This window comes from Colletotrichum lupini, chromosome 5 (assembly GCF_023278565.1).
Source record: "Colletotrichum lupini chromosome 5, complete sequence".
NCBI classification, from domain to species: Eukaryota; Fungi; Ascomycota; class Sordariomycetes; order Glomerellales; family Glomerellaceae; genus Colletotrichum; species Colletotrichum lupini.
Genome location: NC_064678.1, coordinates 5,571,926 through 5,587,859, shown reverse-complemented (window position 1 = coordinate 5,587,859; position 15,934 = coordinate 5,571,926). Strand labels below are relative to the sequence as shown.

Below are 15,934 nucleotides of genomic sequence, written 5' to 3'. Positions count from 1 at the left end.
GCTTGCACTCCTTTATTATTCGGACTAACGAGGAAGAATCGAGGGGACAAGCTGACGGCGGGGTCTAGCAGTCGAATTGGAGGCTCGATTCGTCTACGAGAGATGGGATATCCGTCGAGGTAGAAGGAGGAGGAGTTGAGGTTGGCTCTCCAGAGTGCGGGTTCACGAGGATAAAGAGAGAGTTTGAGCAGGTCGCCCCGGCGGTCAGGTCATTCTAGTTGAGGAGGCAGTGCGTCTCTCGGTTGACATCGGTCTGGGGGGTTAGGGGGAATGGACGGCGTCCAGCCATGTCTGGAAATCGTGCCGCGAGCCTCGGCTCTTGTGGAGCGTGGGCGACCTTCCGGGTTCGTGCTGATATTCGGCGGAGCTGTGATTGGATGGCGGGAGGCTGGGGAATGAGACGGCGTCTGGGGGATGCCATTTTAGCCTGGCCGGGGGCGGCGGGGGCAGGTCGAGGACTAGAAGCTTTGTGTTTGCACTTCGGAGTCTACCGCGGACTTTGTTAACTAATCACTCCAGAGTCCAATGAAACCAAAAGACCCTGAATAGAAATTGACTTTTGTCGTTTGATGGGAATTCGAGGGAAATCCTGCTGCGAGACTTTGCTCCAAAGTAGACATGATCGCTGGTTGAGACGTCTGAAAGACTGCGCGACGCGACAGAGCCCCCTGTTGATGCTCCCCACAAAGGCGGGAAGCTTTTACCCCGCAGAGGGGCCGTCTCCCCCGTACAGTTGCATCCCTCAAGTCAATACCTAATGAGATTCCGAGGTTGGAGGGCCCCTTTCAGTAAACAAAAATCCGGCCGAGTCTGCTCACACGTAGCGGCTCAACCATAAGCCACGAGGCTCGAAGCGCTTCATGGGTATACGTTGTCAAGAATGCAACCTCCCAGAACAATTGATCAAGAACCCGTATGTTGCAACTCGTAGCTTGGAGAGGTTAGCCCCAGAGCTCTCAGTGACTTCAGTGATCAGACGGCGAACATCACGCTGACCTTGACATCAGACCATACGAATAACTTTGACGAACATCGGACTGTCGTAGGTAGGCGAATATATCCTTTGTGAACATCTTCTTTCCTGCTTATGTACTGTAGACACGAGTAAGTCCGCTTTCTCCTACTTGGCTGGTCCCTGGCTCGTCATGGCGTGATCTCATCCCAGCACATCGGTCCAAGCCGGTTTGTAGGTACGACTCGGATCATACGCAAAGTTAAACATGGCCAGTGCAACCACAACATGCGCACTCGCCCAGAGTGGAAGAATGACGTCCACGGGCTTTGGGATCCCGTATCGATTGCTAGTTGTGAGGTGCAACCGGGCCCATCGGGATATCTCCAGAGTCCACAGGACCATTCCGATTTTCCAGGCCCATTGACTGGCAGAGCCTTGGGCGTTGAAGTCTATGATACCGTTGCCCTGTATCACTGCCAGCTCCTGGCACTTTTCTCCTATGGCAAGCACAAGTCCAGTTGGCCATATGACGTTTCCAACGCCATACAGGACGTCTAACAAGACTTGCGGCATCGAAAGATGCTTTCTGTAGGAACGCAAGCCGCAAAAGATACCTGACACGATGCTGCCAAGAAAAGTCGTTCCGAGCATGCTAAATATAACGGCATAAAAGTGCGTCATGTATGCTCCGGTAATGGTTTCGACCAAAAACCATCCTAGCAGCAAGTGGGAGGCGATAATGGCCAGAGCTTGTCTCAAATTTGTGCGGCTGTCTCGAAGTTGGTCGTTCTCGTCCATAGCCGCACCGCTCCCAAGCCTAAGGAGCGGGAAGTGGACCGGAGGACGGATTCGACTCCCCGCAACGGCTTCGACCAGCCCGATGACCCTGTTCCGGCTCTCCGCGGGTCCGGCTATCCATACAAGGCCGAGCAACAACTCATCGCAGAGGAAACTGGCGAGATAGATGGATGCTAGAAATTGAACCCAGAAGGTGCCCCGGCAAGCGTACAATTTGGTTGCTTGTAATAGAGGGCCCAAGATGAAGGCGACAATACGGATCAAAGTGTTGCGCTGCAAGTTGGCCACGTCACTATGGGAGATATCTATTTCTGTGTCGTATTTGTGCGGTACGACAACCAGAGTCCATTTAGAGTCGTGACGGTGGAGGCGGAGGCAGCTGAGGGCTTCAAGTGAGTTTATGACGCAGACAACGGGCGACCACCTGAGGCAAAAGCCCCATTCCGAGGGGAACCCGCAGATCTTCCCGCACGGTTGGGTCGCGGTATTGAGGACAAGGGCGAGGAGGGCCCAAAAGGCAGATTGCCATGACAGGTGATTCTCTGAGGTGTCTGCGGGTGGTGGTGGCTGGAATGGCTGGCTGTCATCCTGCGGCTGGCCGGCACCGATGTGCACTAGTAGAAAGAAAAGTAGGACGAGTGATGATGGCGGATGCATCGTGACCTTTGGGATGAGGCTCTGTCTGGTCAGGCCCGGCAAGTGGGAAGGAGGATTGGTAGTCCGTGGTCCGCACCTCGAAGAACTAGAGGGTACGCAGTAATAGAAGGAATCTAGAAAGATGGCATGATCGGCGGTAATGTGTCTTAGTCGCGGTCAGCAAGGCCCGATTGGGCGTGTAAAAGGGCCTATCAGCATCAGGTGTGGCTCCTTTGAGGAAAAGATGCAGCAAGTTGGATGTTGGCACTTGGCATTGTGTTTGCTGTCAAGGTAGGTCAGAAAGCTTGAGGGTATCGTCGGCTCCTCTTATCTGCAGTTTCAGTGCGATTCCTGGCAGAGCATCGAGTCAGTTGGTCGGCGTCGTGACAGGGTGGGCATAACAGAACGTGTGTCAGTCGAGGAGAGGTTCAGGTAGGCGGCGGAGAGGGATGCGGTGGTGACAAGGTGGAAGGGTACTTCTCTCGCAGTAAAGAAAAAAAAAAAGGAGCGGAGAGAGTTGGATGGAGATTAAGGTGGAGGAATGACGCTGTTGGTGGAGAAGGAGCAGTGAAGTGTCACCGGTCCCAAAGAGAAAGTGCCCCTCGTTCCTTTTCGTCCACACCTTCCTTCATTCTCTGCCATTCCTGCCATTCTCTATTAAGCGCAGTTTCTCTAAGGAAGGTACGGAATTTCGATACGGAACGCACGGAAGGTATCATCTGAGGTACCTTGAGGTAGGTAGTCCTTCCCTGCTGTTCGTGGAAGTGTACGGAGTTGGTAGGTACCTTAGCCAAGTAGCATTTTCATTTCTCACGACGGAACGCTTTTGCGCCGTCTACCTGACGGGTTTCCCACGAGGTTCCACCATTTCCAGTTCCACCGCACACCAGTACAACTTTCATTATCCGATCCCGCCCTTTCCTGGCAACTGGGATCTGACCCAAGACCCAAGACCAAGACCCAGCAGGAAAGACCCTGAACGCCCAGGTTGACTGCCAAAAAATTCATGACGGGAGCTGCAGCTCACCGAAAATCCAAACTGGAACCAAACCAGCAACCTCGACTTTCTCCCATTCTCTCATCCGGGCTTCTCTCTCTCTCCCGTCTTCCCTGGGCGTTTCCCGTCTGCATCTGCGTCTGCGACTTCTTTTACGTCTACGCCCACGCCCTCGTCCCTCGTTCTTCTCTGCCTCTTTCCTTCGTTATCCCGGATGATATCGAGGCTTAGCGCGCGTGCAGTCTCCCGCCCGATCGTGTATTGCATTGTAAGTTCTAAGTTCTCATCGTCGATGCCGATGTTCTCCTTAGTATCTTGTTCACACTGCCCTCTACCTCTCAATTTCCTCAGTTCAATTTTCAGTTCTCTCTTTGCCGCCCCTCATTTCTCCGTTACACAAACACGAAAATGCCCTACGTCGTCTCCCAATGGTGTACCTAGTGCAGCCAACCGTCAATTCTTCCCCGCGGAAAGCCTCAAGAGCAATGGTGTCGCTGAATCGGTCGTGGGCAAGCGTCATTACGTTCCACGTGCTGGTGGTTCGATTACAAGTTGAGCCAAAATGCACAAAAGCGTCCTGTCGGAATACAACGGCGTCTACCCCCAGCTACTTGTATGGACCATCTATTACGCCGCTTCTACGCGAGCCTAGTCGGCGACAGTCCCGAGTACTTACTTGTTATTGCCATTGCCTCAAGAGGGGGAAGGTGATCTGGAGGTGTAGTTGGAACTTGCTGTGCGTTGAACAGCATCTGCATGACAACCTTTGTCGGAAGAAAGAAGATTAAAGTGGTTTTGGCAAGCTGCAGATTCTGGAATGGCAAACATCCAATGTTTCCAGTATCTTCCTTCCTCCGCCATCTTCTCCGTCCGATGCGCATCGCCTTTCATGTCTTTCATAAACCTCTTCAGCCACGCAAGGTATCAATCTCACCTCCAATCGGTACTACTACATGGCGCATACCTTGGCTTAATCAAAGGCACTTCCGTCATCAACCTACAACCTACATGGGGAATCCGTCACCTTCACCATACCTTATCTGGACTATCCTCGCGCTTAACCTTCCCGGCCGCTGCACCCAGATCCACGGGTCCTGTTATACATCAACTTTACCACCCTGGATCCTGACCAGAACGTCTTAGCTGCTGCGAGCTAGACATTTCACCACGTTCCTCCTCCCCCTTCTCCTCCCCACAATCCTTCTGCTGCCTCTTCCACCTGACCTCTTCCCCCAGCCCACAAGATCGCAATAGCTCCTTTTTCTCTGTCTCACTCAGTCTGGGGTTCTCACAAAACCAGACGCGGGCTCATATCCTGTGACTTCACTTATTTCTGCTGTGGATCAGCACTGAACCAGCAGCGTTGCGGCATAGTTCGCCCGCGCTTCCCCCAATTAATCAACTTTCGTGACCAGATTGTCAAATACTACCACAATACCCTCACTCTCTTTCTGTTGCATTTCCTCGAATACTTGCCGCCATGGACGCTTACTCAGTCTCTTACACCAGCCCTGCCAACCGGAGTACATCTCGCATTTACCAGGATTTAGAGTCCTGCCGAGCCCAAAGCCTTTTTGGGTCCGGACAAGACAAGCTGTTGCTTAGATCGCTGACCATGGACTCACTTCTGCGGGTAAGTCTGCTGCTTCCTGTCAAACACGTGCCCAATACTATTAGTGGGACGCCTCGGGCCGGGGCCACCGACTGTCTCTTTTGACGCGATGGGCAAACCCGTCCGATTCGTACCACGACCGTACCTTTGCTTGTATACACGCCTCAGTGTACAAGACGAAAATTACTTGTCAATGTTCGTCAAGGCAATTTCCTCCTGACACGTCACAGCGCAAACAATCAGAGTCGGGCCCAAAACCCCATATTGCTGTCGTCGGTGCTGGCCTCGCCGGTCTGCGCTGCGCTGATATCTTGATTCAACATGGCCTGCTGGTGACCATTATTGAGGGCCGAGAGCGACTTGGAGGGCGTATGTTCCAGGAAACACTACCCAACGGCCACACTGTAGACCTCGGTCCGAATTGGATCCACGGCACAGACGACAACCCCATCAATGACTTGGCCAAAGAGACTGGAACGGCCGTGGGAAGCTGGGATCACCGGTCGTATGTGTTTGATGATTCAGGAAACTTATTTAAACTGGACGAGAGCGAGATCTATTCGAGTTTGATGTGGGACATTGTCCAGGACGCCTTCCAACACTCTAACAAGAACACGGCTACTATACATCCTGATGAGAGTCTCTGGGACTTCTTCCAGGAAAGAGTGATTGAGAAAATTCCCGATACCGAGGAGAACTTTGCTGGAAAGCGAAAAACCGTTCTCCAGATTGCAGAGCTCTGGGGTGCTTTTTCCGGCAGTCCAATTCCAACCCAAAGTCTGAAGTTCTTTTGGCTTGAGGAATGCATAGACGGAGGTGAGAATTATTCTGTTCTGAAGTCCTGCAGACTTCTGGCTAACTTGCGGAAGAAAACTTGTTCTGCGCTGGTACATACGAAAAAATCTTTGAGAGAGTTGCAGAGCCCGTCAGGCACAATGCCGATGTCAAGTACGATACTATCGTTACCAAGGTAGAGCTCAAAACCGAGGAGCGGCCGAAACCGAGGGTTCACACCAACACGGGCGAGATTTTGGAGTTTGACGACGTCGTCATGACGACACCCTTGGGCTGGCTGAAGAAGAACCTTCAAGCATTCGAACCACCGCTCCCTGAGAGAGTCGAGCGCGGAATCCAAGCCATCGGATATGGATGCCTGGAGAAGGTATACATCAGCTTCCTCAAAGCGTTTTGGCTCGAGCCCGACGCAGAGGGCCGCGTGGTGCAGGGCTTCTGCCAATGGCTTGCGCCGACATATGCTCAAGAGACGAACCCAAAGAGATGGAACCAGGAAATTGTTGATCTTGCCTCGATGGGCGAGAACTCGCACCCGACGCTCCTGTTCTACATTTTCGGAGACGAGTCCAAGTACATTACCGAAGGCGTGTCGAGGTTGAAGACGATACCGGAAAGAAACTATTTCTTGTATGACTTTTTCAAGCCTTACTACTCCCGTCTGCCACATTACGACGAGAATTCGCCCGACTGCAAGCCGACGGGGAGTCTGTCGACAGACTGGCTGCGAGACGATTTGGCGGGCAACGGCAGCTACAGCAACTTCCCAACCGGATTGTTGGAGGGCGACAAGGACATTGAGGCGATGCGGGAAGGCGTACCGGAAGGCGGTCTGTGGCTGGCGGGCGAACACACGGCGCCGTTCGTGGCGCTAGGGACGGCGACGGGAGCTTACTGGAGCGGTGAGAGTGTCGGCCGAAGGGTTGCCGAGGCCCATGGGCGGGCGAGCAGCAAAACTCTGGAAGAGGAACAGTAATCGGGATGCTGAACGAGTCGTCTCGCGCTCAGCCTTGATGTGGTGGTTATATGGCTCGGAATTGGGCGATTCATACGGCGCATCCTGCATGGCCTGGTGGTTGATGGAGTCACTGGTGGTATCTTGCATTCTGGCCAGGGCCTCTCCGTACCGGGGTGCCTTTGGTGCTGCATTCTCTTTTGTTGTAGATGCAACGACCCACGACGATGACGGCTGTCATTTGATTCTTAACGAATTATTTACAATAAGTATATTTTTTTGGGGCGAAGACTTTGTACTTCTGGATTTGCATCTGAGCGCTGATGGCCTGAAACAATGTCACTCTGATGAAATAGGCTGAGGTAACACTTGGCAGGACGTCGTTTCTCTGTCTTTGTTTTCTTCTCTTTGTTGATTCCGAGTCTTGTAATGGGGATTGTGTTGAAATTTGGTCAAGACGTCAGGAGTAGGTGTTGGACATCGATGGCTGTGGAACGTGGGGCCTGTCTGCCACTCTCTCATGGCAACTTCACATGCAGAAGGGAAAGACTGAGTACCTTATGTAATAAGGCAGGTATGTATGCTTTTGGGTACCCAACTTGCCAAACCCCAAGACTGACTGAAGCATGCTCATGACTGGGATGCTAAGCGAGGTATTTCAGGGCCGATAGAATAGACCATGATAGAAGAGACCTGTTCGAGATAGGTTTCTGGTGATGTAGCCTCTGTGTTCGTGTTTGGTGTTTGGAGACAACCTGTACCCTAGGCATAGAGGTAAGGTACGTACTGAGATGGGAATAAGGCGTGGCGGGTTCTGCATCAATCAGGTGGAACAGACGCACGGCTCACTGCACCACCATGGAGGGGACATTCCTCACAGTCACAAGCGATGACCTGAAGCCCCTCCTCTCCCCTCCCAGTGGCCCCCAGTGGCCCCCAGTGATGCTTGTCTGGTCCCCCCAACATCAAACCATCCTATCGGCTTCAGCCACGGTCATTCCTCCCAGTGCCACCCCACCTTATCGATAAAGGCCATTTTGGAGCAAGTCAACTGATAGAGGACCCCTGCACACCCTGTCGGTGACGGTGACGTGAACCCGGCCAAAGTCACGCGCTGTTAGAGGCAGTGGGGGGAACCAATCTCTAGTGCATTTGCTTGGCTGGGAGTGGATGGGAGTGACCTGGATGCCTGTGTCCCGCCTTTCCTCCTCTTCATTGCGGCATGCTTCGTTGCTCTGCTCATGCTCATGCTCAAGCTTTTGTGTCTAAGGCAGACCTCCTTTTTACCTCCCGTCTGTACGTCTGTACGGCCCAGTCAACCAGTACCCTTTGCCTCACCTTACCTAAGGTAGTCACGGCTTGCCTCATCACAACGTCCGGGCATCAGTGACCTATCTGCCTTAGGTTCTACCCTTCTGTCACCACCACCCGTTGCCGCTGTCCAAGAGCACCTTATACCAAGGTCTCTCTGCATTTGCCTTTGCCCAACTAAGGCGCTTGGGTCCAAACTTGAACGACCTTACACCTTCTTGTCCTTCTTGTTTCTTTTCCTCCTTGTACATTTCCAACCTCTTTCATCCCACCTCTCCGGCCCTTGTCGGCCTTTGCCTCCTCACTTGTACCTAGTTACAACTCCATCTACGATCTACCTCGACATCCGAACCTCCTTAGTAGCGAAACCTTTCTCTGGATGACCAGCACATCATGAACTACGTCCCCGCCTTGGGCAGGGTGTCTTCTGATAACACGGCGATCGCAGCCTGCATTACCCATGCCCGGTGAACCGCAGCCTATTGACCTCCGAACTCGCTCCAAAGACCAGCGTATTCCTACTTTCCGCAGCCTAAGGACCACATTCCGGCCAACCTATTGTAACTTGGAGAGGCCATCCTCCTCCTTCCTACCTTACTCCTCCGAGACCTCCAAGCCGATCGATCGATAAGCCAATACCGTCGCTCCCCCCCCCCCCCCCAGCGAGCAACCCGCCGAAGGTTGCGGATACCGAGCTCAACATGGCGACGATATTCCAGAGCTTCAGAAGCTCGACTCTGTCGAAGCGCCTACTCATCTACGCCCTCCGACGTCTGGAACTGCTAGACGAGGAGACGCTGGATATGGAAAACTTGCAGTTTGCGCTGGGCAGGACAACAACGGCAGAGTTCAAGGATGTTGGAGTGCGCCTCAAGGTATGTCCCGTACTGCAGTCAGCCACTTGATGTAAGGTGCCATGCCCAAAGCCGGAGGGCTAACAAGATCCTGTGTACGCCTCTAGAAACTTGAACGACTTCTCCAGCTCCCCGCTTCGTTCCAGGTCCAGAAAGCCAAAGTGCTGAAACTCAACGTTACCATTCCGGTCGACTTTTACACGAGCCCTATCATTATCGAAATCGATGGTGTTGACGTCCGATTGAAGGTGTCAACTCTCGGCGATGACAAAAAGACAAAGGCCGCGGCGAGGAGTGACGATGCTCAGGGCCTACCGAACACGGTCAACCTTGCGCAGTCGTTTCTGAACGAAGATGCGGCGCTCAAAGATGCAAAACTTGCCGAAGAGAAGAGGAGGCTGGAGGATGCTCTTGCAGCCGAGACACAGGATCTAGGCGGTTCCACAATGAGCGAAAGCTCGATGAGCGATGACGGGAGCCAGTTCGGTACAGGGCAGCCGTTGTCTTTACCGGGTTTTCTGGCCGGGTTCCTTCAGGGCATCGTCGACCGCATCCAAGTGCGCATCCGAGGGGTCACGTTTCAAATGGACGTCGAAGTTCCCCTCGAGCCGACCTCGACAACGCCGGAGCTCGTCACTTTTCAGCTGGCGTTAGATCGCATAGACGTTGAAGGTGTTACCGCGGAGGCGCACAACGACGAAGGTGCGCCGACGATTGTGCCGAAAGATGGGAAGCGGCACATTGCACTATCAAAGATACGGGCCTATCTGATTTCAGAGGCGACCGTCTTCTCGCAGTTTGCACGCTCTCCGTCCGTCTCATCGCCATCCATTTCTCAATCACCATCTTTCAGCGAGCGCACCTCAGCATCGAGGCACAGCACCTTCCGACCAACCATGCAGGAGAGCTTCCTGTCCGATTCAGCAGACTTGTCTGAGGTTGACGATGCGCTGCTACAGGACAGCGAAGAAGCCTTTAATATCCCGTATGATTTCTCGAGTCAACCAGAAGAACAAGCAGAAGAGGAGGAGCCGACAACGCCCAGGGCATCGATATATCAAGACTTTTCTCCTCAGAGACACATCCCACTATCTCAGTCCACTATCCAAGGAGACGAAGATGAGCCTGTCCCGTGGGCCAGTTTTCAAAGAGAAGCGAGGTCAGAGCCGTCGCTACAATCAGCAGACAATGACATGCTAAATGACGTGGGTTATTTTGCACCTACCGAGGCGTTACAACAATCTGTTGCAGCCTCTCAGAGTTCGAGCTCCGGCGAGGTCGATGATCTGGCACAATCTCACGTATTCACCCACGAAGAAGCTGAGAGTATGTACATGAGTGCCTTTTCGCAGGCCGAGCCAACTGGATCGCGGATGCCAGGAGGGTGGGATGCGGATTCGAGCCCGGAGGCGTCGCCCAAGCTCAATAAGTTGAGCCCTGTGCCGAGACAACAAACTCCACCAGCATTCGAAGCTGCTCCGAGCATTCCGGAGTCAAAACCTCTCGACAATATGGATGCGCCGGCATCGCAGAGGTCTCAATCGCCGCCTCCGGCAGATCAGCCGGATCTTAGGTTCGAGGACGCAAAGGAGCCCCTACCGGCGAGTTCCACACGAGATCGGGATGAGTTCGAAGACGCGCCAGCACCGGCAGACGACGTGGCAACCCCAAGAGGACCCACGAGACTAGTCAAGGAACTAGTTTCGCTACAAAACATTTCCCTCTACGTCCCATCGCTGCACCAGCACGTACATGTGCCAGCCGACGCCCAAGCCTCCGTCCTGAGCCAAACACCGGGGTCACCTGGCTTGGCGAGATCAGTCGCGCCTCAACTTCCTGGAGCGTTCTCCGTCTATTCCCCTCCGTCAGCGTCGAGGTCGGGCTTCGCGCCAACGCCAACCGACCTTCACTTCACCGAGCCAGATGATGATAGGGCGCTAGAGGTTCTTCTATCGCCTTTGGAAATCAGATTCGACGCTTCACTGGCATATCTGCTTGCGGTCGTAGCTGGAAAGTTGCTGGACGCATTGAAGAGTAAAGACAGTCCTGCTCCCGCTCTAAAGACGGCTGCAAAGCCGCAGCAAGAATCGACGATGCCCGATATCAACATTGTGTTTGAAAAGATTTCACTACATTTTCTTCACCAACTGGGTGGTGTTGCTAATACAGCCGAGAGAATACTGGGCTCTCCCAATTTGCAGATGCAACCCGAAATTCTCCTTCGAACGGATCTTGATAAACTTAACATATCACTCAAGTCATCGAAAAAGGGCCTTGAAACAACCGTGGATCTCGAAAAGTTCCGCTTCGGCTATGCAAGAGACGATATCATCTCATTCGACCAGAACCTCCAGATGAGGGCCTCTGTTATGGACAAGTTTCCTTCAGCCGGCTCTGACGTGACTGTGAAGGTAGTCAAGTCAGCCATATCAACTCGGACTGAAGTAACTACTTTGCCATTACTGATACAGCTCGATTTGCAAAGACTGGACGAGACATTCAGTTGGTTTGGTGGCTTGAGCAGTTTCCTCAACATGAGCTCCTCAATGTCATCGAATGCGTCACCGTCCGTCAGAGCACCAGTACAACCACCCCCCAAACCTCGAGGAGTTCGATTTGATGCTCCAATCAACCCGGACGACAAGTCGGCCTCAGCAGAAAACAAGATTGATATGCGAATAGGTGGCTTCAATCTGGAACTGAAGGGCAGAGAGTGCAGTGTTGGTTTGGAGACGAGCGCAGTCAAGATGGTAAGCCGAGATTTGGGAATCGGTTTCGCAATCAGCAAAGTGCGTTTGGCAGGGCCATATATCAGGAATTCCCGAGCAGAACCGCCCATTTCTGCCGAAATTGGAGGTGTACGCTTCGAGTACCTTGCGACGCCAAAGGACAAGGACCTCGAGAGGCTCCTCGAACTCATCATCCCGTCCAAGGTCAAGTTCGACCAGGGCGATGACGAAATCATGGTGGACACGCTCCTACGACAAAGGCGCAAGGGCGGGGTTCTGCGGGTGACTTTCGACCAGTTGAACGTAAGGGTCGATCGCATACATCAACTGAACTGCCTCCCCGCGCTGGGCGAAGAGGTTGCCCGACTGGCGACCGTTGCAAAATATCTCCCAGAAGATGACAGGCCAGGCATCCTGCTTCTGGCTGAGGTCAAGGAGCTCGGTGCGGTCATCGATTTGGGCGGCAAGCTCGGCATGATCAATGCGAACCTGAAGAACTTCGAAGTCGCTCAGATTACAGTCCCCTCGCTGGTGGCATTCGGCATCCATGCCATCTCCGTGGATCGCAACCACCGAGAAGAACTCGTGAGCTCTTCAACAACATTGCCGCCGGGAACGCTCCCCCAAGGCCCCGTCCTCATGGTACGCATGATAGGAGACGAAATGGAGCCGGTGATCAAAATCAAGATGCGCGATATTACAGTCGACTATCGAGTGCCGACGATCATGGACGTCCTTGGACTCGGGGAGGATGCTACACCACAGGATTTCGAGGCCAGCCTTGCTGCCTCTGTGGCCAATCTCGGCGAACAAGCACACTCTGCCTTGACCGGCAAGAAGCCTCAACCCGCCTGCGTGACTGACCCTGCCCGACCGAATAGTAAGCCTATGACGGTCGACTTGGTCTTCCGCGATTGTATGATTGGTCTGAACCCGCTGGGGCTGCCCTCGAAACTCCTCATCGCCCTGACTGATGCTCGGCTCCAAGTGGTTCTTCCAAAAGACGTGGATACCACGGCCAATTTGGATCTCAATAAGGCCTCGATCTTGCTCATTGATGACGTTACTAATATAGGAGCGAGTTCTACCGTAAATCGTCGGCAGTCCGCGGATATGTCTTCCCAACAGGTCTCGCGACTCGTTTCTCAAGGCTACGTGAGCATCTGCTACATCTCATCTGCAAAGGCAGTCGTCAAGGTGTCGGAAAGCCGTGACGATGGTGAAAAACATGTCGATGTCGAACTCCGTGATGATCTACTTGTACTGGAGACATGCGCCGATTCGACCCAGACCCTCATCACTTTGGCCAACGCGCTGACGCCACCTACTCCACCGAGCAAGGAAAACAAGTATCGCACCTCAGTCGTCCCTGTCCAGGACCTCTTGGCTTCGATTTCTGCCGAGGCTTTTGGGCGAGCAGAAGGTGATTATGACTTTGACAAAGACTTTGAGCTCGCTCAGGAGCTCGGGGGCAGTGATGAAGACGATATGTCAGGCGATGGCAGCCCATTACAAATTGACTCAAGATACTATGAGGACGCCGGCCCCTCGGAGCCCCTCTTCGACGCCGAGGGCTCCATCACATCGAATGCTACAACGACTCAAGATACACATGATGGGGTCTTGCTTACGAGTTTCAATGCAAGTGCATCACACCATTCCGATGACGGCAGCGACCTGGTGATACACGAGAATTTCTTCGATAAGGGCCCCGAGACCGACGGTAGAGCCCAGGTTTGGAACTCATCGAAGAACAGCTATGACCAAGCGCCGAAGGAGCTTGTTAAGAAAAGCCCACTTCGAGTTTCGGTCCGCGACGTGCACGTCATTTGGAACTTGTTCGACGGATACGACTGGGAACGCACACGCGATGTCATCTCCAAGGCTGTACGAGATGTTGAGGATAAGGCCTACGAACGTCGCCGCAGATCAGAGCGTGCTGTTTTTGAAGACGATGCCGAGGAAGATGAGACAGTAATTGGGGATTTCCTCTTCAACTCCATCTACATCGGCATCTCCACAAAACAAGATCCCCGAGAGCTCGCGCAGATGGTCAACCAGGAGTTGAACGACAACGCCACGGAGACCGAGTCTCTCGCCACAACAGCCTTCACAACTACGACCGGCCGAACGGGAGCAGCTAGGCCTAAGAAGAGATTGAGATTGAACCGGAGCAAGCACCACAAGATCACGTTCGAGTTGCAGGGAGTCAATGTTGATCTGATTGCCTTCCCGCCCGACTCTGGCGAGACTCAGAGTTCTATTGATGTACGGATCCAGACTCTGGATGTATTTGACCACGTCCCAACCTCTACCTGGAAGAAGTTTGCAACCTATGACCAAGACGCCGGCGAACGGGAGATGGGCACCAGCATGGCCCACCTTGAATTGCTAACCGTCAAGCCGCAGCCGGATCTTGCAGCTTCAGAGATGGTTCTGAGAGTCACTCTGTTGCCACTTCGACTCCATGTTGACCAAGATGCGCTCGACTTCATTACGAGATTCTTCGAGTTCAAGGACGACAGCGCCCCCGTCCACAGTTCGACAAGCGATGTACCGTTCCTCCAGAGAGTCGAGGTTCACGACATTCCCGTCAAGCTGGACTTCAAGCCCAAGCGAGTCGACTATGCAGGCCTTAAATCGGGCCGAACTACGGAGTTCATGAACTTTATCATCTTGGACGAAGCACGTCTGACACTGAGACACACCATTATCTATGGTGTTTCTGGTTTTGACAGAATGGGCAAGATCCTCAATGACATCTGGATGCCGGACGTCAAGGGCACTCAGTTGGCTGGTGTTCTTGCAGGTCTCGCGCCAGTGAGAGGCATTGTCAACATTGGTAGTGGATTCAAGGAGCTCATCGAGGTTCCCATCAAGGAGTACAAGAAAGACGGACGCATCGTTCGAAGCCTTGGAAAGGGTGCAGCGGCGTTTGCTCGCACCACCGGCACTGAGATGGTCAAATTCGGAGCCAAATTGGCCATCGGAACGCAATATGCACTGCAGGGCGCCGAGGGCCTCCTCAACAAACCCCAGACTGACAACACGTGGGAAGAGGCTGATCTCGATCCAGAAGAGAAGAAGCAGATCTCTCTGTACGCGGATCAGCCCACCGGTGTCATTCAGGGCTTGCGCGGGGGCTACTCGAGCCTAACAAGAGACTTGAACATGGCCCGCGATGCCATCATTGCGGTTCCGGGCGAGGTGATGGATAGCTCAAGCGCGCAAGGTCTCGCCAAGGCCGTATTGAAACGGGCGCCTACCATTATTTTCCGGCCGGCCATTGGAGCTACCAAGGCCATCGGACAGACGCTCATGGGCGCGACGAATAGCCTGGACCCGCAGAACAGGCGGAGAGCCGAGGAGGTGAGTTACCTTAAACCGCGTTATATCTTTGTCAAGATGTCTTTACTAACTCTGCCATTAGAAATACAAGAGGCATTAAAGACTACTGTGGAGATTCTTTCTTTACAAGACATGCACACGCATCACATACACCAGATACCAGGAATTAGGCATTCGGGGCTTTTTCACTACCAACTCCTTTTTTCCAATTGTTTATTGAAATCATTTGCGGCGTTATCGTCAGACAACAAGTCCGATACGACCGCATGAGACCGCATCATAGACTGGCGAAGGAGGACTTTCATTTTTCAACTGCAGAGATCAAACAGGTTGCTATCGTGAATTGGTCATCATCATAAGTCTAGGTCTCTCTCCCTTTCTTTTTGTCATTGATTCAGCCTGGGGATTTGGGGGAATCGGGAATGGGAAAGGTTTTTGGATTTTGTTGTTCGTGGAGGGAGAAGGGGGAAAGCAGTTGGAGCGAAAAGAGGGTTGTAGACTGTCTTTTGAATCATTGTAGTTCCTGTAGGGTGTTGATAATCATACGTTTATTGAAGAAGTGAGAGATGTCCTTCCAAGGTGATGAGGAAAGCTTTGAACTTGGGCAGTATTTTGTCATTTTGAGAGAGTCCGAGGATGGAGTGTATCTACTCTTACTGCGAGTCGGGTTCTTGAGGCGTCAACATGGAATGATGGATGTCGCGGGGACAGTGAGATGAAGTATCGTCAAATTTGCTGTGACTATGATGTATGGTTGTAGGAAGGTTGAGCCATCAACAGCCAAGAGGAGATTGAGTCTCGTTGATAAATAAATCAGCCCCGGTCAATGTGCTTTTCAGAATGCGATCAATACCCCGGGTATTATATTTTGCAAAACCTGTCGTCGACGAAGACATGTATCTAATGAGCCCCATTACTCATGGCCGGTTATCCCAAACAAATTCTCA

General features: G+C 52.9%; 5 protein-coding genes across 5 annotated transcripts; 2 read left to right on the top strand and 3 right to left on the bottom strand.

The window, feature by feature from the left end:
* Positions 1 to 214: 214 nt before the first annotated feature.
* On the bottom strand, positions 215 to 421 carry CLUP02_11073 (uncharacterized protein; the record flags this gene model as incomplete). The annotated part of the gene is made up of 1 exon (XM_049290042.1): positions 215 to 421. One exon carries the CDS (start codon positions 419 to 421, stop codon positions 215 to 217), a length of 207 nt encoding a protein of 68 aa, XP_049147187.1.
* Positions 422 to 1,156: 735 nt separating this feature from the next.
* On the bottom strand, positions 1,157 to 2,410 carry CLUP02_11072 (uncharacterized protein; the record flags this gene model as incomplete). The annotated part of the gene is made up of 1 exon (XM_049290041.1): positions 1,157 to 2,410. One exon carries the CDS (start codon positions 2,408 to 2,410, stop codon positions 1,157 to 1,159), a length of 1,254 nt encoding a protein of 417 aa, XP_049147186.1.
* A 1,002-nt stretch (positions 2,411 to 3,412) lies between these two features.
* CLUP02_11071 (uncharacterized protein) lies at positions 3,413 to 3,520 on the bottom strand (the record flags this gene model as incomplete). Its single annotated transcript, XM_049290040.1, has 1 exon — positions 3,413 to 3,520. The coding sequence occupies one exon, from the start codon at positions 3,518 to 3,520 to the stop codon at positions 3,413 to 3,415; it is 108 nt and encodes a 35-aa protein (XP_049147185.1).
* A 1,346-nt stretch (positions 3,521 to 4,866) lies between these two features.
* Positions 4,867 to 6,766, top strand: CLUP02_11070 (flavin containing amine oxidoreductase; the record flags this gene model as incomplete). Its single annotated transcript, XM_049290039.1, has 3 exons — positions 4,867 to 5,019; positions 5,229 to 5,814; positions 5,868 to 6,766. 3 exons carry the CDS (start codon positions 4,867 to 4,869, stop codon positions 6,764 to 6,766), a joined length of 1,638 nt encoding a protein of 545 aa, XP_049147184.1.
* A 1,991-nt stretch (positions 6,767 to 8,757) lies between these two features.
* On the top strand, positions 8,758 to 15,087 carry CLUP02_11069 (ATG C terminal domain-containing protein; the record flags this gene model as incomplete). The annotated part of the gene is made up of 3 exons (XM_049290038.1): positions 8,758 to 8,931; positions 9,018 to 15,008; positions 15,070 to 15,087. 3 exons carry the CDS (start codon positions 8,758 to 8,760, stop codon positions 15,085 to 15,087), a joined length of 6,183 nt encoding a protein of 2,060 aa, XP_049147183.1.
* Between the last annotated feature and the right edge of the window lie 847 nt (positions 15,088 to 15,934).